This window comes from Hemicordylus capensis, chromosome 12, assembly GCF_027244095.1.
Source record: "Hemicordylus capensis ecotype Gifberg chromosome 12, rHemCap1.1.pri, whole genome shotgun sequence".
In the NCBI taxonomy this organism is placed as follows: domain Eukaryota; kingdom Metazoa; phylum Chordata; class Lepidosauria; order Squamata; family Cordylidae; genus Hemicordylus; species Hemicordylus capensis.
Window position 1 is genome coordinate 3505250 of NC_069668.1, and position 19175 is coordinate 3524424.

At 50.6% G+C, this 19175-nt stretch overlaps 2 protein-coding genes across 4 annotated transcripts in view; one reads left to right on the forward strand and one right to left on the reverse strand.

The window, feature by feature from the left end:
* The window catches only part of STX1A (syntaxin 1A), a 100073-nt gene that overhangs the window by 184 nt on the left and 80714 nt on the right, over positions 1-19175 (forward strand). The window contains exons 2-4 of one of the 3 annotated variants that reach the window (XM_053274828.1): positions 2078-2203; positions 2693-2743; positions 6032-6167. The gene's annotated coding sequence lies outside the window, so the exon portion shown is untranslated. Of the gene's footprint in view, positions 1-1959; positions 2204-2692; positions 2744-6031; positions 6168-19175 lie in introns of those variants that run through there. The other 2 variants (XM_053274827.1, XM_053274829.1) reach the window with 2 other exon arrangements.
* MLXIPL (MLX interacting protein like) overlaps positions 6169-19175 on the reverse strand; it is a 39345-nt gene continuing 26338 nt past the window's right edge. Inside the window, 10 exon segments of the mRNA XM_053274834.1 lie at positions 6169-8623; positions 9423-9552; positions 10436-10559; positions 12575-12702; positions 13395-13514; positions 14990-15102; positions 16492-16630; positions 17753-17823; positions 18841-18849; positions 18852-18892. Of these exon segments, the coding sequence (XP_053130809.1) occupies positions 8502-8623; positions 9423-9552; positions 10436-10559; positions 12575-12702; positions 13395-13514; positions 14990-15102; positions 16492-16630; positions 17753-17823; positions 18841-18849; positions 18852-18892 (997 nt within the window). The 3' untranslated portion in view covers positions 6169-8501.

A 19175-nucleotide genomic window follows, 5' to 3' on the forward strand; every position in this document is an offset into this window, starting at 1 on the left:
GCGGTGGACTACAGCTCCTAGAATCCCAAGCTGCAATGGCCTTTGGCCGAGGATTCGGGGAATTGTAGTCAACCACGTCTGGGAGCCCTTGTTCAAGGAAAGACACTGGTTGCTAGGATACACTGGTTGCTAGTAGGAAGAGGCTAGCCCTAGGCCACACCGCAGGGTGGGTGTGTAAAGACATCCCACTCTCGGCTTCGGCCCTCTCCCCACCCTCTCAAGAGAGCCAGCATAGCGTAGTGGTTAGAGTGCTGGACTGTGGGCCAGTCATGTCTCTCTCAGCCTAACCTACCTCACAGGGTTGTTGTGAGGATAAAAATAAGCATGTAAATAAGCTCTGAGCTCCTCAAAGGAAGAGCGGGATATAAATCTAAGAAATGAAATGAAATGATTGGACTATAAACGTTGTTTTTTATTTGCTTGGGTCCTCTAGAGTAGACCCTTCCCTTGGAAGTCATCTAGCTTAACCCTCCTAATGTTTTAATGCTTTGTTTTAATTTATGTCATTTTGTTGTTCAAAAACGGTATATACATTATGCCAAATACTCCCTGTGGTTTTCCTACCCCTGTGGAAGGGGAGTATGTGTATATGAGGATGTGAGGGACTTGTATGTATGTATGATTATTATCTACAAGTGAATTTTGGCCCGTTGAATAACGGGCGCTAGTAACGGCGCTCCTGGCCCCCCGCCGCCATTCCCCCTCCCTCCGCCGTTCCCCCCCCTACCTTTAAGGGCCAAATCGGCCCAGGCACTTGCCCCCGCCAGGCCGGGGAGACGGAGGCCGGGGGCGGAGCGGAGGCCATGTAACCTTAAAAAAAAATTTACTCCCGCGACCGACGCCGCCGACCGCCCACGCTCCCTCCCAGCTGCCGAGTCCCCCTTACCCTGGCCGACTGCTGTCGGCCGTAGACAGCCCTTAATTTAAGAGGCAGAGAGGAGCTCGCAAGCAGAGCTCCTCTCTGTGCAAAGCCTCTTGCCGAACTGCCGCTTTGGGCGCAAGGGACGCAAGCGCCCAAAGCGGCAGTTCGGCAAGAGGCTTTGCACAGAGAGGAGCTCTGCTTGCGAGCTCCTCTCTGCCTCTTAAATTAAGGGCTGTGTACAACCGACAGCAGTCGGCCAGGGTAAGGGGGACTCGGCAGCTGGGAGGGAGGGTGGGCGGTCGGCGGCGTCGGTCGCGGGAGTAAATTTTTTTTTAAGGTTACATGGCCTCCGCTCCGCCCCCGGCCTCCATCTATTTTGGCCGAGGCAGCGGCTCTGCCGCTGCCTCGGTCACTTTCCCGCCGCCGCCTCTCTGGCTTCTTCGGGGCGGCCGCTTCTGGCCGCCCAAGATGGCTGCCGGGTGCCGGCGAGCGTGTCTCCCTTGCCCTGTTCTGGGCCTGCGCTTCGCGCAGGCGCAGAACAGGGCAGGGAGGCACGGACACACGCTTGGTGTCCGTCCACAGACGGACACCAGGCGTTTTATTAGAGAGGATATATTTAATTCTCTTGGGTGTGCCATTCGAACGTGCGTCCTGGCAGCCCAGCTGATTGGCTGGGCTGCGTGGGCGCCTGATTGGGTAAGGCACACCCAAGAGAAAGCGGCGGCCATGGCCGGGGAGCCAGGCGGACCCAACGACCGCGGAGGCGAGACGGTGGGCCTGGCCGGGCCCAGCAGCGGAGGTGAGGCGGCGGCTGGTGGCAGTGGCCGCACTTGGCCCCCGCAGGGCGGCGGCGGCCATACTCAGCCCCCGCAGGGCAGGCGGCGGCCGCACTCGGCCTCTGCAGGGTGGCGGCTGCAACTCGGCCCCCGCAGGGTGGCGGCGCCCACACTCGGGTCAGCTAGTTATTATTATTTTTACATTTTATATCCCGCTTTTCCTCCAAGGAGCCCAGAGCAGTGTACTCCATACTTAAATTTCTCCTCATAACAACCCTGTGAAGTAGGTTAGGCTGAGAGAGAAGTGACTGGCCCAGAGTCACCCAGCTGGAATCATGGCTGAATGGAGATTTGAACTCGGGTCTCCCCGGTCCTAGTCCAGCACTCTAACTACTACACCATGCTGGCTCCTTGTGACAGTGTCCTTAAATTTTAAAAGGATGCAGATGGGTGTCGAGAAGAACAGTGAAATATGGTCAAGGGCCTGTGAAACGAGCACTGAGAGGACGGACGGGGACGTGATGGCACTCTGCAAATCCCTAAAGAGCTGTCCCACACAAAGCGGGTAAATACTTCTTCTCTGTTGCCCCAGTGAGCAGGACTAGACTAGATGGGCTTAAGTGGCGGAGGATAGGTTTTGGTTGAGCATTGGGAGAAACTTCTTAATGGTCAGAGCCATTAATGGAAGCAATTACCTGGTGGCGTGCTGGGCTCTTCCTCACTGGAGGGCTTCAGAGGCTGGATGGCCATCTGCTGATCTAGTTCTAGGGATGTGCACGAATTGATTGTTTTCCCCGATTCAATTTGTACCCGAATTGGATCACCCTGGTTTTGTACTCGAGTCGAATCACCCTTGTTTTGGGCCCGAATCTGGCCAGCTAGCACAGGGGCGATTTGTTTTGCTCACAAGTCTCTCGAAACAGGTAGATTTGGGTACGGATCGTTTTGTACCCGAATCGATTTACACAGACAGCACAGAAGGCTCGGGCAGGCAGTGATTCTCTTAGCAGCAGGAAGCAGGTGGAAAACAAATTCTCTTCTCTTCTTCCATCAGGAAAGCAGGAACAAGAAGCAGAGAATTGACTCCAGGCAGCTGGCAGGCAAGGTAAAGCAAAGCTCCTCTGGCTCTCTTTTTCTTTCTTTCTTTCTTTCTTTCTTTCTTTCTTTCTTTCTTTCTTTCTTTCTTTCTTTCTTTCTCTCTCTCTCTCTGGCTGCCTCTTAAGTACATTTGAAAATCCCTCCTTCGAACTCCCCCCACCCTTGTCCTCTCTTTGACCCTCCCCCTAGCCAATGCGGGGTCAGTCACCCCTGGCAACACAAGATTTGAGTGGAAACGAGCCAATCTGGAACCGGGGGGTGGGAACCTGAAGCGTTGGAGGGCGGGATTTTCAAAAAGCTTTCCTGCAACAAAATGGAGACAGCAAGAGAGACCGCCAAAAATGGAGGTCCGAATCTACAGGTTTTCCAGGTCCAGAATCTGTGCAATTTGTTTTTGACCCGAATCTGGTGCCAGCTAGTACAGAGGCGATTTGTTTTGTCCACAAAGCACCCAGAATTTGTTTTGTACACAAATCAATTCGCACATCCCTTCTTGCACCCAGGACAGGGTTGTAATGAAGGCAGTACATAGGAACAGCCCTGGAGGATCAGGCCCAAGGCCTCTCTAGCTCAGCACCCCGGTTATCCACAGCGACCGGACCCACCAGCTGGCTCCGAGAAGCCCACGAGCAGGCGATGAAGGCATGCCCTCTCTCCCATGTTGCTCCCTTGCAACTTGGATTCGCAGGCATCTTGCCTCTGAACCTGAGCATGTAGCCTTCAAGACCAGTAGCCACTGGTAGCCCTGTCCTCTGTAGATCTGTCTACGCCTCTTTTAAAGCCATCCAAGCTGATGGCCATCCACCACATCCCTCGGCAAGGAATTCCACAGATTAATCACGTGGTGAATGTGATGAATTCCTTTTCTTGGTTCTGAATTCCTTGGCAATCACTTTCACAGGATGGCCCCTGGTTCTAGTGGAGAGCTGGTCTTGTGGTAGCAAGCATGACTTGTCCCCTTAGCTAAGCAGGGTCCGCCCTGGCTGCATATGAATGGGAGACTAGAAGTGTGAGCACTGTAAGATATTCCCATTAAGGGATGGAGCTGCTCTGGAAAGAGCAGAAGGTCCCAAGTTCCCACTTTTATGGACGCCAGAAGTATATGGAATATAGGCCTGTGTCTGATTTCATTTTATATTAAGAGTTCAATTAGATCTGCCTGGGTACTGCCTGGTAAATGATTTGTAGAGGCAGGAGTAATCTAGCATTGTCTATCAATGTTTGTGGAAACTCACTGAGACACAATGGGTCAGGCTTAATTACCAGTCTCACACTGCTGAAATTAACCTGTTGTCCAGTAACAGGATGCTTCTGCCTTAAGTCAAATGTGTTGATTAACTCACACATGTGCCCCTTTTGATGTTACTTTGAATATTCCTTTGTTATAAATACACACTAGATAGAGGTACACAAGAAATAATGTAATTGCTGTCTCACACAAAATAGAACTAATTCTCTCACTAACTCCTGACTTTTAACACCTTTTGGGAAGGGATCCATTTGCAACTCAAGAGATGCAGATTTGCTTTGGGCAATGTCCCCTCCTCAAGATAGCAGCTAACAGAAGATGAGATTGAGATCTCTCTGGACTGACCAAATATCCCGAGCTAATTTTGGTAATTAAAAGACAATATTCAGAGGATAGCAGGAATAAACGCCTTTTGTGATCCAGAAGACTCAAATGGTCATCAAAGGATGGAACCACTATAAGAAGGAGTCTCTGGACATGGCAGATTAGCAATCTTGTGCCTACAGCAAGATTTGCTCACAGCAATGCCAGAGTTTGCTGCTAAGCCGCGTGGCAACAGCAGGAACTCTGTCCATGGACAGAGGCTGTCTGTGACTTCTACTGCGCAGTGAGAAGTCAAGACTTCCCAGCCATGGTGCTCTGACTCTCAGCCATGATTTGAGCACTGCAACAACTCCTGTCTCCAGCCAGAGGCCTCCTTCAGCTGAAAGATCCTGCGCTCTCAAATCTCTCTGATTCTGGTAAATATGCTGCTCCTACAAGCCTGGAATCCCCTCATCCCTTCCCCTTCTCCTGCCTCCTTCTCCCCCCCCTTCCCCCCTCTACTAATCTCCCCAAACCATGCCAGCCCTCAGCTTTCCTTTTCCCCTTTTCCATCTGTATTTGAATTGTATTAGGATCTAGGAAGATTTAATGCACACACATATGTAGTTAGGAACACGTGGAAAAGTGGTGCTGGCTAGGAAATACTGTTGCTGATATTGATAGAGTGTTCTGCTTTCTGCTAGATTATATTGTTACTCTTTTATACTCAATAAAGCCCATTGAATCTTTGAGGATTGGTTTGATCTCCTTTCTTTCTTGCGCCCAGATCCTACATGGTCATCATATAAAAGAACTTGAGTCACTTGGTGACGCTATGAGCCAGACCTAGTTTTGTATACTAGCTAATGAGCATATTTAGTGTATAAATCAGGCCTGGATGGTAACACCACCCTGGTGGCATCTCCAAGATAGGACTGAGAGAGATTCCTGGCTGCAACCTTGGAGAAGCTGCTGCCAGTCTGTGAAGATAATACTGAGCTAGATAGACCAAGGGTCTGACTCAGTATATGGCAGCTTCCTGTGTTCCTATGTTCCTAGTGTTGTGTGAGAGGAAGAGAGAAAAGATTTTTCTATCCACTCTATCCTCATCCTGCTTAATTCTGTAAACTTCTATCATATTAGGGTTGCCACATTCAAGCTTCCCAAATCCAGATGGCCTAATTGGCATATTATGCAAATTGTGCCACATCTAATTTGCATTTTTATTTATTTATTTGACAGGTTTGTATACTTACCCCTCCTTCTCTGCCCTCCGCTGTGATCGGATCCAGAGTAAAATCCAGGCAGCACATTTTACATCCGGGTGGAATTTAGCCAAAATCCGGGGGCTACCCTAAATTCAAGGGGTCATGGCAACCCTATATCATATATTCGCTTAGTAGCCTTTTTTCTAAACCAGGGCTGCTCAGCTTCAGCCCTCTTGTGGATATTGGCCTAAACTCCCACAATCCCTGGCTATTGGGCACTGTAGCTGGGGATTATAGGAGTTGTAGTTCAAAAACAGTTGGTTGAGGGGCAAAGTTGCAGGCCTGTTCTAAACTAAAAAGCCCCAGATGTAGCCTTGCCTTATAAGGAAGGTGCTCCAGGCCCCTGATCATTTTGGTTGCCCTCTTCTGGAGCTTTTCCAGTTCTAGAACATCTTTGAGATATGGTGATCAGACTGTATGAAAGTTGAAAAACCAGCAACACCATCTTAGATGGGATTTCCTTTCATTGGTGCAGGTGGATCCTCTCCAGTCAGCATTTCTGGCCTTGCTGAATGGCTGAGAAGGAATAGGAAGGACCAAACCATCATGGGCTGTACCACGACAGACCTCTGCTTCAACTCAGCATCAGCACGGAGGACTCTACTCTCCTGGTATGTACTAGTGTATTTATTTTGAGACATTTCTGTCCCGCTTTTCTATCCACGATAAAGCGGCTTACATGGCAAATAAGACAGTATAAAACAAGGCATTCTGAAAGCTCACGAAACAAGCAGCATATTTTAAAGAGAAAACACATCTGCTTTTGTGTGTGTATGTGTTAAAGACTGGTTGCTGACCACAGTAACGATACTGAATTGAATTGCGGGATCAGCAAACAGAATGTAGTCCAGGCAGCTGCAACAGGCTGGTTGCAATGAGCCAGCCAGCATAAAGCAGCCAGTGATACAGCCAGACTGGCTGGATGAGGGCCAGTCTTCTACACAGCTGTGAAGGGCAGGTGGCTGTGGGGCAGAAAGCAGGGCCTACTTGGGTACTGGCCCCTCAACTCGGGCAGAAGGTAGCTTTCAAAATATCCCAAACCATTTAGGGCAGGCCTGCACACCATAAGACTTGGGGGTCGGATCTGTCCCACAGGGGCTTTTTTGGGGTGGCCCCCAGGGAGGAATATCCTGTAGCAACAGTTCTCCAGAAAGGCAGAGGGCTTCTATATGAGTCAGCTCCCTCTTCTCCAAAGGGTCCATCCTCTGCCTGCTCTGAACCGGCCTTACAGCACCATCCTATGCGTGTTTACTCGGAAGTAGCGCCATAGTGAGTCTTACTCCTGATTACGCATGCCTAGAATTGCAACCTGAAAGCAACAGCGATTTAGGGAGAGGAGAGAACTTGGCATTTGTTTGGGGCTGGCCAGGATGTGTGAGCACTGGAAGAGATTCTCCTCAGAGGATGGAGCCGCTCTGGGAAGAGCAGAAGGTTCCAAGTTCCCTCCCTGGCAGCATCTCCAAGATAGGGCTGAGAGAGATTCCTACCTGCAACCTTGGAGAAGCCGCTGCCAGTTGGGGTAGATAATACTGAGCTAGATGGACCAAGGATCTGACTCAGTATATGGCAGCTTCCTATGTTCCTATGACCCCAATGACTGAGAAGGGACAGGGCCTGTTTTCTGGTCACTATCCTTAATTAAAATTGTGGGTCCCTTGATGAGGGGCAAGGATCCACAATACTTCCTTTCATTAATATTTATATTAACTTTAGTGTAATAACGTGCTGAAAATTGACCTTGGCCCCCAAACACCATGTTGTGGTTAGTTCCAGCCCACCGGGGTGTTTGAGTTGTGCATCGCTGATTTAGGGCTTTGGAAGTCGGAATCAGCAGTTTCCTGGAGGAGAGCTGGTCTTGTGGTCCCCAGCATGAACAGTCCCCTTTGCTAAGCAGGGTCTGCCCTAGTTTGCATTGGGATGGGAGACTACATGTGTGAGCACTGTAAGATATTCCCCATCACGGGATGGGGAATCCGCTCTGGGAACAGCACTGGCATGCTTGCCTGCAGAAGGTTCCACGTTTCCTCTCTGGCATTTCTAGACAGTGTTGGGAGAGATTCCTGCCTGTAGCCTAAGGCAGCCTCCTAGGAAAGGACCCGCGCTCAGTGGTAGAGCCTCTGCTTTGCAGGCCAAGGGTCCCAAGTTGAATCCCTGGCAGCATCTCCAGGTAGGGCTGGGAAAGACTCATTTGAAACCTTGGAGAGCTGCTGCCAGTCTGTGTAGACAATACTGAGCCAGATGGGCCAAGGGTTGGACTCGGTTTATGGCAGCTTCCTGTGGGACTTGGAGGTCCTAAAGGGACTTGGAGGAGAGGAGAGCTGGTCTTGTGGAAGCAAGCATGACTTGTCCCCCTAGCTAAGCAGGATCTGCCCTGGTTGCAGATGAATGGGAGACTTGATGTGTGTTCACTGCAAGAGATTCCCCTCAGAGGATGGAGCCGCTCTGGGAAGAGCAGAAGGTTTCAAGTTCCCTCCCTGGCAGCATCTCCAAGATAGGGCTGAGAGAGATTCCTGCCTGCAACCTTGGAGAAGCTGCTGCCAGTCTGTGAAGACAATACTGAGCTAGATAGACCAATGGTCTGACTCAGTATACGGCAGCTAACTATGTTCCTATGTTCCTCCATGATGTCTGGAAAAGCAGCACCATCTTGGATGCAAAACAGGGCAGTGTTGGGTGAGGGAGAGTGGGAAGCTGTCGGCAGACCCAGCAGCGACACTTTTGTGAAATCACCGTTTGCGACATTGGCCAGGCTGGCCAGGAGGAGGAGGAGGAGGAGGAGGGCGAGGAAGATGGTGATAGTCCAAGCCACATGGTTTTGGAGCGACCTGCTTCCCGTCTGGGCTAAGGCCAGCCCACTAGGTAAGCTGACTCTTCCATCCATTCGCTGCAAGCAGTTCTTTGGCAGGGTGCAGGTTCTTGCTGCCATCGGGTCCCACCTTTTAGGGCTAGGAGGAGCCGTGGTTGGGGCCAGACCCCGTCACGGCCTGGGTCACCTGTCCAGGGATGTCAGCCGGGTTGGTCAGGATAGAAGTGGAGACGCTCAGCTGGCGGAGGGAGCTCAGGATGGCTGGAGGAAGAAGGAGGAGAAAGAACCTCTGAAGGAGTCGGTCCTTCTGCTCAACTCAGACAGGGCTGTGGGACCATCGCCCTCCTGCAGACATTGGACTACAATGCCCATCATGCCTGACGCTCGGCCACTGGGGCTGGGGATGGTGTGAGCTTGGAGAGGAAGAGGCGAAACTCTTGGCACCAGCTGGGAGAGCGCCAAAGCAAGCCGTGCTGAAAGCAAAGCCTGTCCGAAGAGTAACTCGTAGGGAAAGGATCAAAGAAGCCAAACTGAACACCCCGAAGGAAATCCAAAAGCTAAAAGGGGAGGGGTTTGGGGATTCATTTATTTATTTATTTATTTATTTATTTATTGGCTGTGTTCACAGAATCACAAGGATCCTGGTGGGAAAATTAATTGGTATTAGTGAGCCCTAGGAGAACCCAGAATTTCAGGGCAAACTGCTTGGGTTAATCAGCATTTAAACAGGCTAGATCAAGCCAGGTTCAAATCTCCACTGGTATGTTTCCCAGACTATGGGAAATGCCTCTATAGGGTGGCAGCGATCTAGGAAGATGCTGAAAGGCATAATCTCATACTGCGCGGGAGGAGGCGATGGTCAACCCCTCTTGTATTCTACCCAGGACAACCACATGGATTTGTGGCCACCACGAGTCGACACCGACTCAACGGCACAATTTTACCTTTAGCTAACAAGGACGGAGCATTCTGGTTTGGTGTGGCTGCTAGTTGGTACTGGCGGTAAGAGGGCCGCAATTCATGACAGGCAGAGTCCCGGGGGGCTGAGGAAGGTACTCACCAGGTCGGAGCACTGGGAGTGAGCAGTACTGATCCAGCCAAGCCAAGGACGTCTGGCTGAGGCTTTCCATGCTGGTGGTAGAAACCATCTCGTTGAAAGATTCAAAAAGGGGGCGCATAAGGACACTGAACTGATGTCGTGGGTTAAGGGCCACTATAAGAACCTAAGAGGAGCCTGGCTGGATCAGGCCCCAAGTGGCCCATCTAGTCTCGCATCCTGTTTCCCACAGTGGCCCGCCAGATGCCTCCTGAGAAGCCCACAGGCAAGAACTGTGGGCATGCTCTCTCTCCTGCTGTTGCTCCCCTGCAACTGGGATTCGGAGGCACCCTGTCTCTGAGCATGGAGGTAGCCACTGTGGCTGGGGATGATGGGTACTGTAGTCCAACAATGTTTGGACAGCATAGTCTAGCTTTTTGTGCTAACATAACATTTCCAACAAGTCTTCAAGGGCAGCCCCACATACTGTGCATTACAGTAGTCTAGCCCGGGGCTCTGATCGTTTTTTTCTGGAGCACTGAGATCTACCCACGAGATCAAGACCCAAAAGGATGGCACAGGCCCTACATGTAGATAAGCTCATCGGCCTGCCTTCCAAAGCTGTTAAGATCAAATTGGCCCAAGCAGTGTGTTCCCTCTCACAGGGATTCCCAGGATCCGTCGACTACAACTCCCAGCATCCCCAGCTGCAATGACATTTGTTTGGGGATTATGGGAGTTGTAGTCAACAACATCTGGGAAACCCTGTTAGAGGGGACACTGGGCCCAAGAAGGCACATCTAGTCCTGCATCCTGTTTCCCACAGTGGCCCACCAGATGCCTCTGGGAAGCCCACCGGCAAGTTGTGAAGGCATGCCCTCTTTCCCACCGTTGCCCCCCTGCAACCGGGACCCGGAGGTTTAAGATCAGCATGCGCACTCTGCATTGCCACTTCTGCCCAGGCCTCGTGAGCAGCCAGGCACCATCCGCCATGGACTCCCCCAGTCCCCACATGGGGCGCCCCCCCAAAAGGATACAACCCAGAACTTCCAGTTCTGCAGGGTGCAGGACCTCACGTACCCGTCAAACATCTCCCTCATCTGGTCGAAGCACTGGCGGGTGATGGGCACCCCGGTGGCAGGCAGCTGCTGCTGGCACAGGCTACGGGGACGCAAGGAGGATATTTCCCACTGAACTCGGGGAAATGAGCCCAGCCTTGGCAGCTCAAACCTTGGTGAGCCGCTGCCAGTCAGAGTATGCGGTACTGAGCTAGATGGATCAAGGGCCTGACTCAGTAGGAGGCAGCTTCATAAACATTAATGTGTTTTTATCTATGATTTTGATCTTTTTATGAATTTCAAATGTGTTATCTTCAGGAGCTGTAAGCCTCCCTGAGCCACTTTTGGAAGGGCGGCATTGAAATCAAATCAAATCAATAAATAATAGGGGCAGAACATCTGCTTGGCATACAGAATGTCCCGGGTTCAGTCCCTGGCAGCACCTCTAGGTAGGGCCCAGGGTCTGACTCGGCAGATGGCAACGTCCCAGACGAAGGGGCGATTGCTCAGGGGAACGTCTGCTCTGCCTGCCGGTCCTAGGTCCAGTCCCTGGGAGCATTTCCGGTTAGGGCTGTCCTACCCGGAAAGACTGCTGGCAGTCAGCAGTCTGGTTGAAATTAATGGGACAGGTTTATTTGCTTTACAAAGTCCAATGGCAACTGTACTCAGTGCTCATTTTGTGAAGCCTGCCAGTCAGGTTGAGGGGCGGGGTCCACTGAGCTCCAGCACAAAGCCAGCCAATAGGCTTGTGCCCAAAACGTTTTGGAGGCCTCCCTGCCGCCCCGTTGTCGTCATCGGCTGGAAGCATCTGGAAGTAGCAAGCGCACATCGCGTGCGCCCGTGCACGCTTGCTACTTCCAGCTGCTTCTGGCCGATGACAACAACGGGGTGGCAGGGAGGAACGCTGCTGCCCCAAGGGGCTTAGAAATAACACAGCGCCGGCAGGGGAAATGTGGCGGGAGGGGTGAGTGCACCCTCCCCTGCCCTTAAAGGACTACCCCCGCCGGTGCCGAAGCAACTTCGTGCACATCCCTACCAGCCAATCAGGAGTGGAGGAGGAGGGCCTTCCCCCTTCTCCTTCCCCTTCAGCACCGGGCACATCGGCGTCAAGCTGGCAGTCCTCAGATGGGGAACAAATAGCGTGGCTGCAATGTGAGGTGGCAGTGGGGGCTCTCTGTGTACCCCTTGGGAGCCCTTCAAGTACCCTTAAGGGTGCTAATGCCCCCTGTTGGGAACCCCCAAATTGGACCCTTCATCGATTCAGCACAGGGTTGTCTACTCTGGGTAGTAGCGACTCCCCAAGGCGGCAGGCGGGGGTCTTTCCCTGCCTTTCTACTTGAAGTCCTTCCAAATGGAGCAGCCGTTCTGCCACGTCGCTGGCAGAGGGAAAAGGAGCCAGGCTAGGATGGTCATATTTTGGCTTTCCAAATCTGGGTGTCTAATTTCCATATTATGTAAATTGCTTGAAAATGACTTTTGAGCAGAAGAGTGACTGCACGTTTTGCTCCATAACTCTATGTCTACAAGGGCTGGAGCTTAGCTTTTTTTTTTTTTTAATGAAATCTGAAATCTGGGTAAATCTGGGTGGCCTAAGCAAGCTGGGTGAGATGCTCAAAACCCAGGTGAAACCCGGAATTCTGGGGGACATGACAACTCTAAGCCAGGCTCAGCATAAAAGCTGAGTCCATCTAGCTCAGGGTTGTCTACCCGGACTGGCAGCAGCTCTTCCAGGTTTCGGGCAGCAGTCTTCCATGGCCCTACCTGGAGATGCTGCCAGGGACTGAACTGGGGTCCTTCTGCATGCAAGGCAGATGCTCTGCCACTAAGCTAAGGGTGCTCCTGATAACCACACACAGCTGCTTTCTACTGAGTCAGACTCGTGGTCCGTCGAGCTCAGCATTGCCTGCTCGGACTGGCAGCAGCTCTTTGAGGTTTCAGGCAGGGGCCTTCCCTGGCCCTGGGACCTTCAGCAATTCTCACATCCAATGGTCTGCCACAACCCGTTTGCTCCGTGGCACGCCAGAGCGCACGCCCCTACACACACACCCCGTCATCCTTGCTAGGCAGAGCAGACCCGGAGCCCCCACTCCCCTCCAACGCCCGCACCGCCATTCCTACTTGATGGCGGCGTTCAGCTCCTCGATCTGGTCCCGTAGGCGCTGCGCCTCGTCCTGCAGGGCGGCCCGCTCCTGCTGCAGCTTGCTGATGTATTCCCCCGTCTTCTGCAGGGTGGTGGCTTTGCTGATCTGCACGAGGCAGGAAATGGGTTAGGGTCGGTGGCGGTTCGCAGCACCACTTTGGTGTGCCTGAAGCGAGCTTCCTCGGCCCATTTCCGAAACCGATCCTTGCGAGCTTTGAGAGTGGCGCAGGGGCCAAGAGGAGGGAAGCATTGCAAGGTGTGTGGTCGGCTTTGAGATACCTCTCACAGGACGCTGCCTTATACTGAGTCAGCCCCTTAGTCCATCTTGCGCAGTACTGTCTACACTGACTGGCAGCATCTTCTAAGGTTCTGGGCAGGAGCCTCTCCCAGCTAGGATTGCTATATAGTGGCGTTCCAAATCTGGGTGCCTAATTTGCATATGATGTAAATTGGCTGGAAAATAAATTTTGAGTAGAATAATGGCTGCACATTTTGCTCCATGACTCCACTTCAACAAGAGCTAGAGCTTAGCTTTTCTTCTTTTTTTAATGAAATCTGAAATCTGGGCGAATCTAGGTGGCAGAAGCTCTACCACTGAGCTATAGCCCCATCCCCTAAGTGGAATATGTTACAGCACTCACATTTAGTCGCCCATCCACATGCAAATCAAGGTGAACTCTGCTTAGCAAAGGGGACCTTTCATGCTTGCTACCGCAAGACCAGCTCTCCACCCCTTCCCCACCCTATCCACACATCTCTTTAAGAGCTGCTACGTAGACCACCCCCCATCTCACTCACCTTGAGACTAGGCTGGGAACTCAGCGTGCTCACCAGGCCATGCAGAGTATCGAAGCCCAGCTTGATGTTGAAACGGCGCTTCTGCTCGGCGGAGATGTGGATGATCTGGCGGCTTTCCACCTGTGGGAGCAGAAGGGCATTTTCATACACGAGGCTTAGCACACAGGTTAAATTGAAATTTTAAAATGCAGCAACAAACCACAAGTGACATTGGCCAGGATATTTGTTTGCTTGATGCCCTCCTAGAATATTCATTTGCATGACAAATGCCCACCCCCAGCATTCGCAGCAACCAGGTATTCTCATTTGTGCCAGGAGAAAAGAGAAATATGAAGCTTGCAGGCTTCCATTGAGATAGTTCCATAAGAACAGCCCTGCTGGATCAGGCCCGATGCCCATTTTGTCTAGCACTCTATTCCCCACAGTGGCCCACCGGTTGCCTCTGGGAAGCCTCCAAGCAGGAGCTGAAGGCACAGCGGGCTTCCCAGAGGCATCTGGTCGGTCACTGTTTGAACCGAGACACTGGCCCAGAGCAACATTTAGTTTCTTCCCGGGTGGGTTCTTATGACACTAGCTCCAAGAGCTCACCAGAACCTCTACGTTCCAAGGCAGTCTACCTCTGACTGTCACTTGCTGAGATGCCAGCAGCAGGGGAGAGAGGACCATCGTGGGCGTCCAGTGTCGACTGCGGCTGGAAACCGAGTGCTGGACTTATCTAAGTCCAGCACTATCTAATTTATCTATCTATCTATCTATCTAATTATCTAATTTAATTTAATTTAGATGCTTAGATCTAATTATCTAATTTAATTTAATTTAGATGTTTAGCCATTTTTGTTTGTTTATATCTATGTAAAGTGCTTTGGGAACTTTTGTAGCAAAGAGGTGTATAAATATTTGTCGTATTTGTAGATAAACATTTGGCCTGATACGAATACGACAAATATTTATATATCGCTTTGCAACAAAAGTTCCTAAAGCGGTTTACATAGATATAAATGAAAATAAAAGAAAAATTAAATTAAATTAAATTAAATTCTTCTATGTCCCCAAAGGGCTCACAGTCTAAAAAATAAACATAAGGTAGACCCCAGCAACAGCCACTGGAGAGATGCTGTGCTGGGGATGGATAGGGCCGGTTGCTCTCCTCCTGCTAAACAAAAAGAATCGCCACTTTTACAAGCTGCCTCTGTGTCCAGTTAGCAGGGCTCTCCTGACCTTATTCATTTCTTTATATCTATGTAAACCCCTCTGGGAACGTTGGTTGAAAAGCAGTGTATAAATATCCATCGTATTTGTCGATATACCACTGCCCCTGGTGGCGCAGTGGTAAAACTGCCGCCCTGTAACCAGAAGGTTACAAGTTCGATCCTGACCAGGGGCTCAAGGTTGACTCAGCCTTCCATCCTTCCGAGGTCAGTAAAATGAGTACCCAGAATGTTGGGGGGCAATATGCTAAATCATTGTAAACCGCTTAGAGAGCTCCGGCTATAGAGCGGTATATAAATGTAAGTGCTATTGCTATTGCTATTGCTATTGCTATACAAAGTGAAGCTGAGAGTGACAGGTCCGAGGGGTAAAGTTTGCCTCCTTACCTTGCTTGGCTCTGGCCTGCTGCGGCCAGAAGAATAATGAGGGGGTGAGATCCTGACACTTGGCGCCTCGATGAAGGCAGGCGATCCCTGCCCCGACATCCTCCGGTTACTGGCTGGGATAGAAAGGCCCACGGCTGTTATGGATTGCATCCGAGGACACACACACATACACACACATACACACACACACACACATAACCCTAGTGTGTTTTCCCCGGTAGCTGAGTCCCTACCAACCAGCCCACAACCCATGCAACTCAGCCTGCTCTGGGGATGATAGACAGGGCCCCCATTTACTCCCTGAGCCAGGCCCATAAATGTTGGCCGACAGTACCATCTCAGGGGAGGAATGCTCATAATGGATTTTGGCAGATGTGCCTAGGGTTGCCGTGCTCTGGCTCTCCAAATCCGGGCGCCTAATTATTATTATTTTAATCGTTATTGGTATTGTTGTTGTCCACCGCTTAGAGTCTTTGGAGGAGGGTAAGAAAAGTTTAATAAATAAAAGACATCATTGGCATATTATGTAACTGGGCTTGAAAATAACTTTTGAGCAGAATAGCGACTGGACGTTTTGCTCTGCAGCTCTGCTTCTACAAGGGCTGGAGCTTAGCTTTTTTTTTTTTTTAATCAAAGCTGAAATCCAGGTGAAGCTGGGTGGGCTAAGCAGTCAGGGTGAGATGCTTAAAATCCGGTTGAAATAGGTTTGCCATAGTCAAGCTTCCCAAATCCGGGTGGCCTGATTTGCATATTATGCATATTATGTGGCAACAAATTTGCATTCTATTTATTTATTTATTTGACAGATTTGTATACTTTCCCCTCTTTCTCTGCCTTCCCCTGTGATCAGACCCGGAGTAAAATCCTGGCAGCACATTTGAAATCCAGGTGGAATTTAGCAGCCGGCTGGAGGAGCCCAAATCTGACTCCTCTGGGGGACATGGCAACCCAAGGGTGAAACCCGAAATTCTGGGGGGACATGGCAACTCTAGACATGTCCCCCACAGATGGAAAAGAGGTGCTAGCATTCTGGCACTGAGAGCTTTCTGTGGGTTCTCCTCACCCCTCCTTTATCCTGACCTCTCAAGGATTAGGATCAAGTTGTAGCCATTTTTGCATAAAGGAAAGGATTAGGGTCAGGGTGACAAGGAATTAATGGGTGTCCTCCTCCTCTCTCCACAAAGTCCTCTTTGGAGGACATTCCGCCCGATTCTCTTTCCCACTCCTTTGACAACCTCGACAAAACTGTCTAGTAGCTTTTTGTGTTTTGAAAAGCTTATTAAACGCCGTTACAGATGTGGCCACTGCAGGCCCAATGGTCAGGAGGATAAAAGCACGAGAACACCCTGGATGTTCAAAGTCTCTTTTTCATCTCTCAGGGCGTAGGCATTACTAAGAATCACAAGGAGCATTCGTTATATGTATACACACAACACACACACACACACACATCCCAGATGGCACTGACCACCCAAGCTGGCCTTTGGACTAATCCTACTCACCAGAGATTGGGGTCGGGGAGAGCCTCTCCGTCTTGGGGACGATCAGGGGCCGTGGAGGGCTGGATGTAGAGGATAGATGAGGGCTTGGCTGAGGCAGTCTGGGCAAGAAGCTGGCCAGCTCTTCACCAAAAGCATTTTGCTGCCAAGAAGAAGAAGAAGAAGAAGGGAAGTTTAGCTCATGCCTCTGCCGTGGGATCACTTGCTTGGATGCATGTGGAACTCATTGCCACAGGTTGCTGTAATGGCCATTGGTATGAGCGGCTCTTGAAAGAGGAAGAGAGATGTTCATGGAGGATACGTCTATCGGTAATCATCCTGACAGCTAGGAACTGAGCTTCCATGATCAATGACAGTCTACCATACCTCCAAACACCAGGTCCTGAGGGCAGACAAAAGCATGGCTTATCACTAACCAGCCCTGCCTTGGAAAATAGGGAACTGCCTTCTACGAAATCAGATCATTGGTCCCTCTAGCTCAGTATTGTCTACTACGCTGACTGGCAGCAGCTTCTCCAGGGTTTCAGATGTCTCGCTCAGGCCTACTGGAGATGCTGCCAGGGATTGAACCTGGGACCTTCTGCACGCAAAGCAGCTGCTCTCTACCAGCTACGGCCCCATCCCCAAAGGCGGTGTACATGGGTCTCCCATCCAGGCACTGACCACACTAGACCTGCTTAGCTTCCGCAAGGCGGCTGTCTCGTGGGCCAGAGCCTGCCAGGTCTCCTCAGGAGGAGGAATAGCAGGAGTACTCCCCGAGATTAGGATTTGTTGGCTGCCAGACGCCTGGACAAGGCGTAGCGCCCTGCCAGGCCACTTAAGTCACTTCCTTTCTCCTTACACCACTTCCTGTCTCGGAGCCCTTGCTGGCATCACCTGCTCATATCGGTTCTACCCTCCTGAGCCTTCATGCCCAGTTCTGGCTCACCTTCACCCGATCCCCTCTGCAGGGACCCTGCCTGCCGCTGAAGTCCCCAGCCTGCTGTACGTTCTCCTGACTCCCACCATCCAGGGTCATCAGCCAGCCCTGGCTGAGACTTCTCTTGCCCTCAACTGACCTTGGTAAATGACACTTGGGTTCTTGTGTGTCGCCTCTTAAAAACGCTAAGCCAGGGTGCTTCTCAGCTCTACCAGTTGGGCAGTCGGCCTGTTTCTCCCAGCTTCCACAGCCTCCAACCTGTCTGGAAGCCAGAGATGCACAAACACCCCAATCACCCCCACCCCCCAAGCCCCTAATAACCCAACACCATCAACAGACCCTTACCATGGATTGGGACACTGTGATGGGGGTCTGAGCGGGAGCAGATAGGGTGTCCAGGTTTGGTTCTGGTTTAGCTGCAAAAAAGAAGAAGCAAAGTAGAATAGCTGTGTTCACATGAATGGTTCCTTCAGCTTAAGAAACCCTCACGGTGCTTTATTATTAATTATTATTTATTTGTTTAACATATTTTCATACCGCCCCAAACTTGCGTCTCTGGGCAGTTTACAGCTAAAATCATTTAAAACATTAAAGCAATTAAAATCATGTAAACATTAAAATAATTAACATTAAAATCATCTAAAACCAACATTAAACATCCAACAGGGTAATTCCAAGGGTAACAGAATCAGGCCCATTACCATTTGCCATAAGCAAATGTTCAAGTTGATTTTATATATACCCACTGGCAAGAGAACATCTCCTATTATAATTTTACAAACCCTTCCATCCTATAGATAGTGTCTGAAGTGAAAAAAACGCATCGGTAACGGAATCAGAATTTGTAGCCATCACTTCCAATTTGGTGACCAACACATTTTGCCAGCATGGTATAGGGGTTAGAGCGCTCAACTAGGACTGGGGAGACCCGAGTTCAAATCTCCCTTCAGCCACGAAACTCACTGGGTGATGCTGGGCCAGGCCCTTCTCTCTCAGCCTAGCCCACCTCACAGGATTGTTGTGAGGATAAACCTAACCATGTACGCCACTGTGGACTCCTTGGAGGACGAGCAGGATATACATGTAAGAATAAACAAAATGTGGGGGGCCTGTGTGAAGCTCCGGCTGAAACGGAATACTTTGCACCCCCATGTAAAGGTGACCAGTTCTACTGCGCAGTGCCACACTTTGCCCAGCGCTGGGGTGGGGACTCCTTTAAAGGAAATGGAGGCCTCTTTCTCTCTTCAAGGGCCCTCCCAGCACTAAGAAAAGCACGATACTGTGCAGCGGGCAGAGGATGGCACAGTGAGAATGAAATGGCCCTCGCACTTAAGGGTGTGGTTTTTTCTCCCCAAAGTGCCCCCCCCACTTGAAAAACCGTGAAGATGACTGAACGGAAGCATCCGTTGATGAAACGGGCGGATTAAACCTACCTCGCAGGGTTGTTGTGGGGAGAGACATAAGCATGTACACCGCTCTGGGCTCCTTGGAGGAAGAGAGGGATAGAAGTGTAATAAATAAGTAAGTAAGTAAATAAATAAATAAATAAAAGCCGGCAGCTCATGCAGAGAGGACTAGTAACTTTGCAGGATGAGTGGTGTACATGGTTGGGTTCATCCTCTCCGTAACAGGTGCGCAAATAGGGTTGCCGCATTTGAGCTTCCCAAATCCAGGCGGCCTAATTTGCTTTCTTGCTTTCTTTCTTTCTTTCTTTGACCGGTTCGTATACTTTCTTCCTCCTTCTCTGCCCACCCATGTGATCGGATCC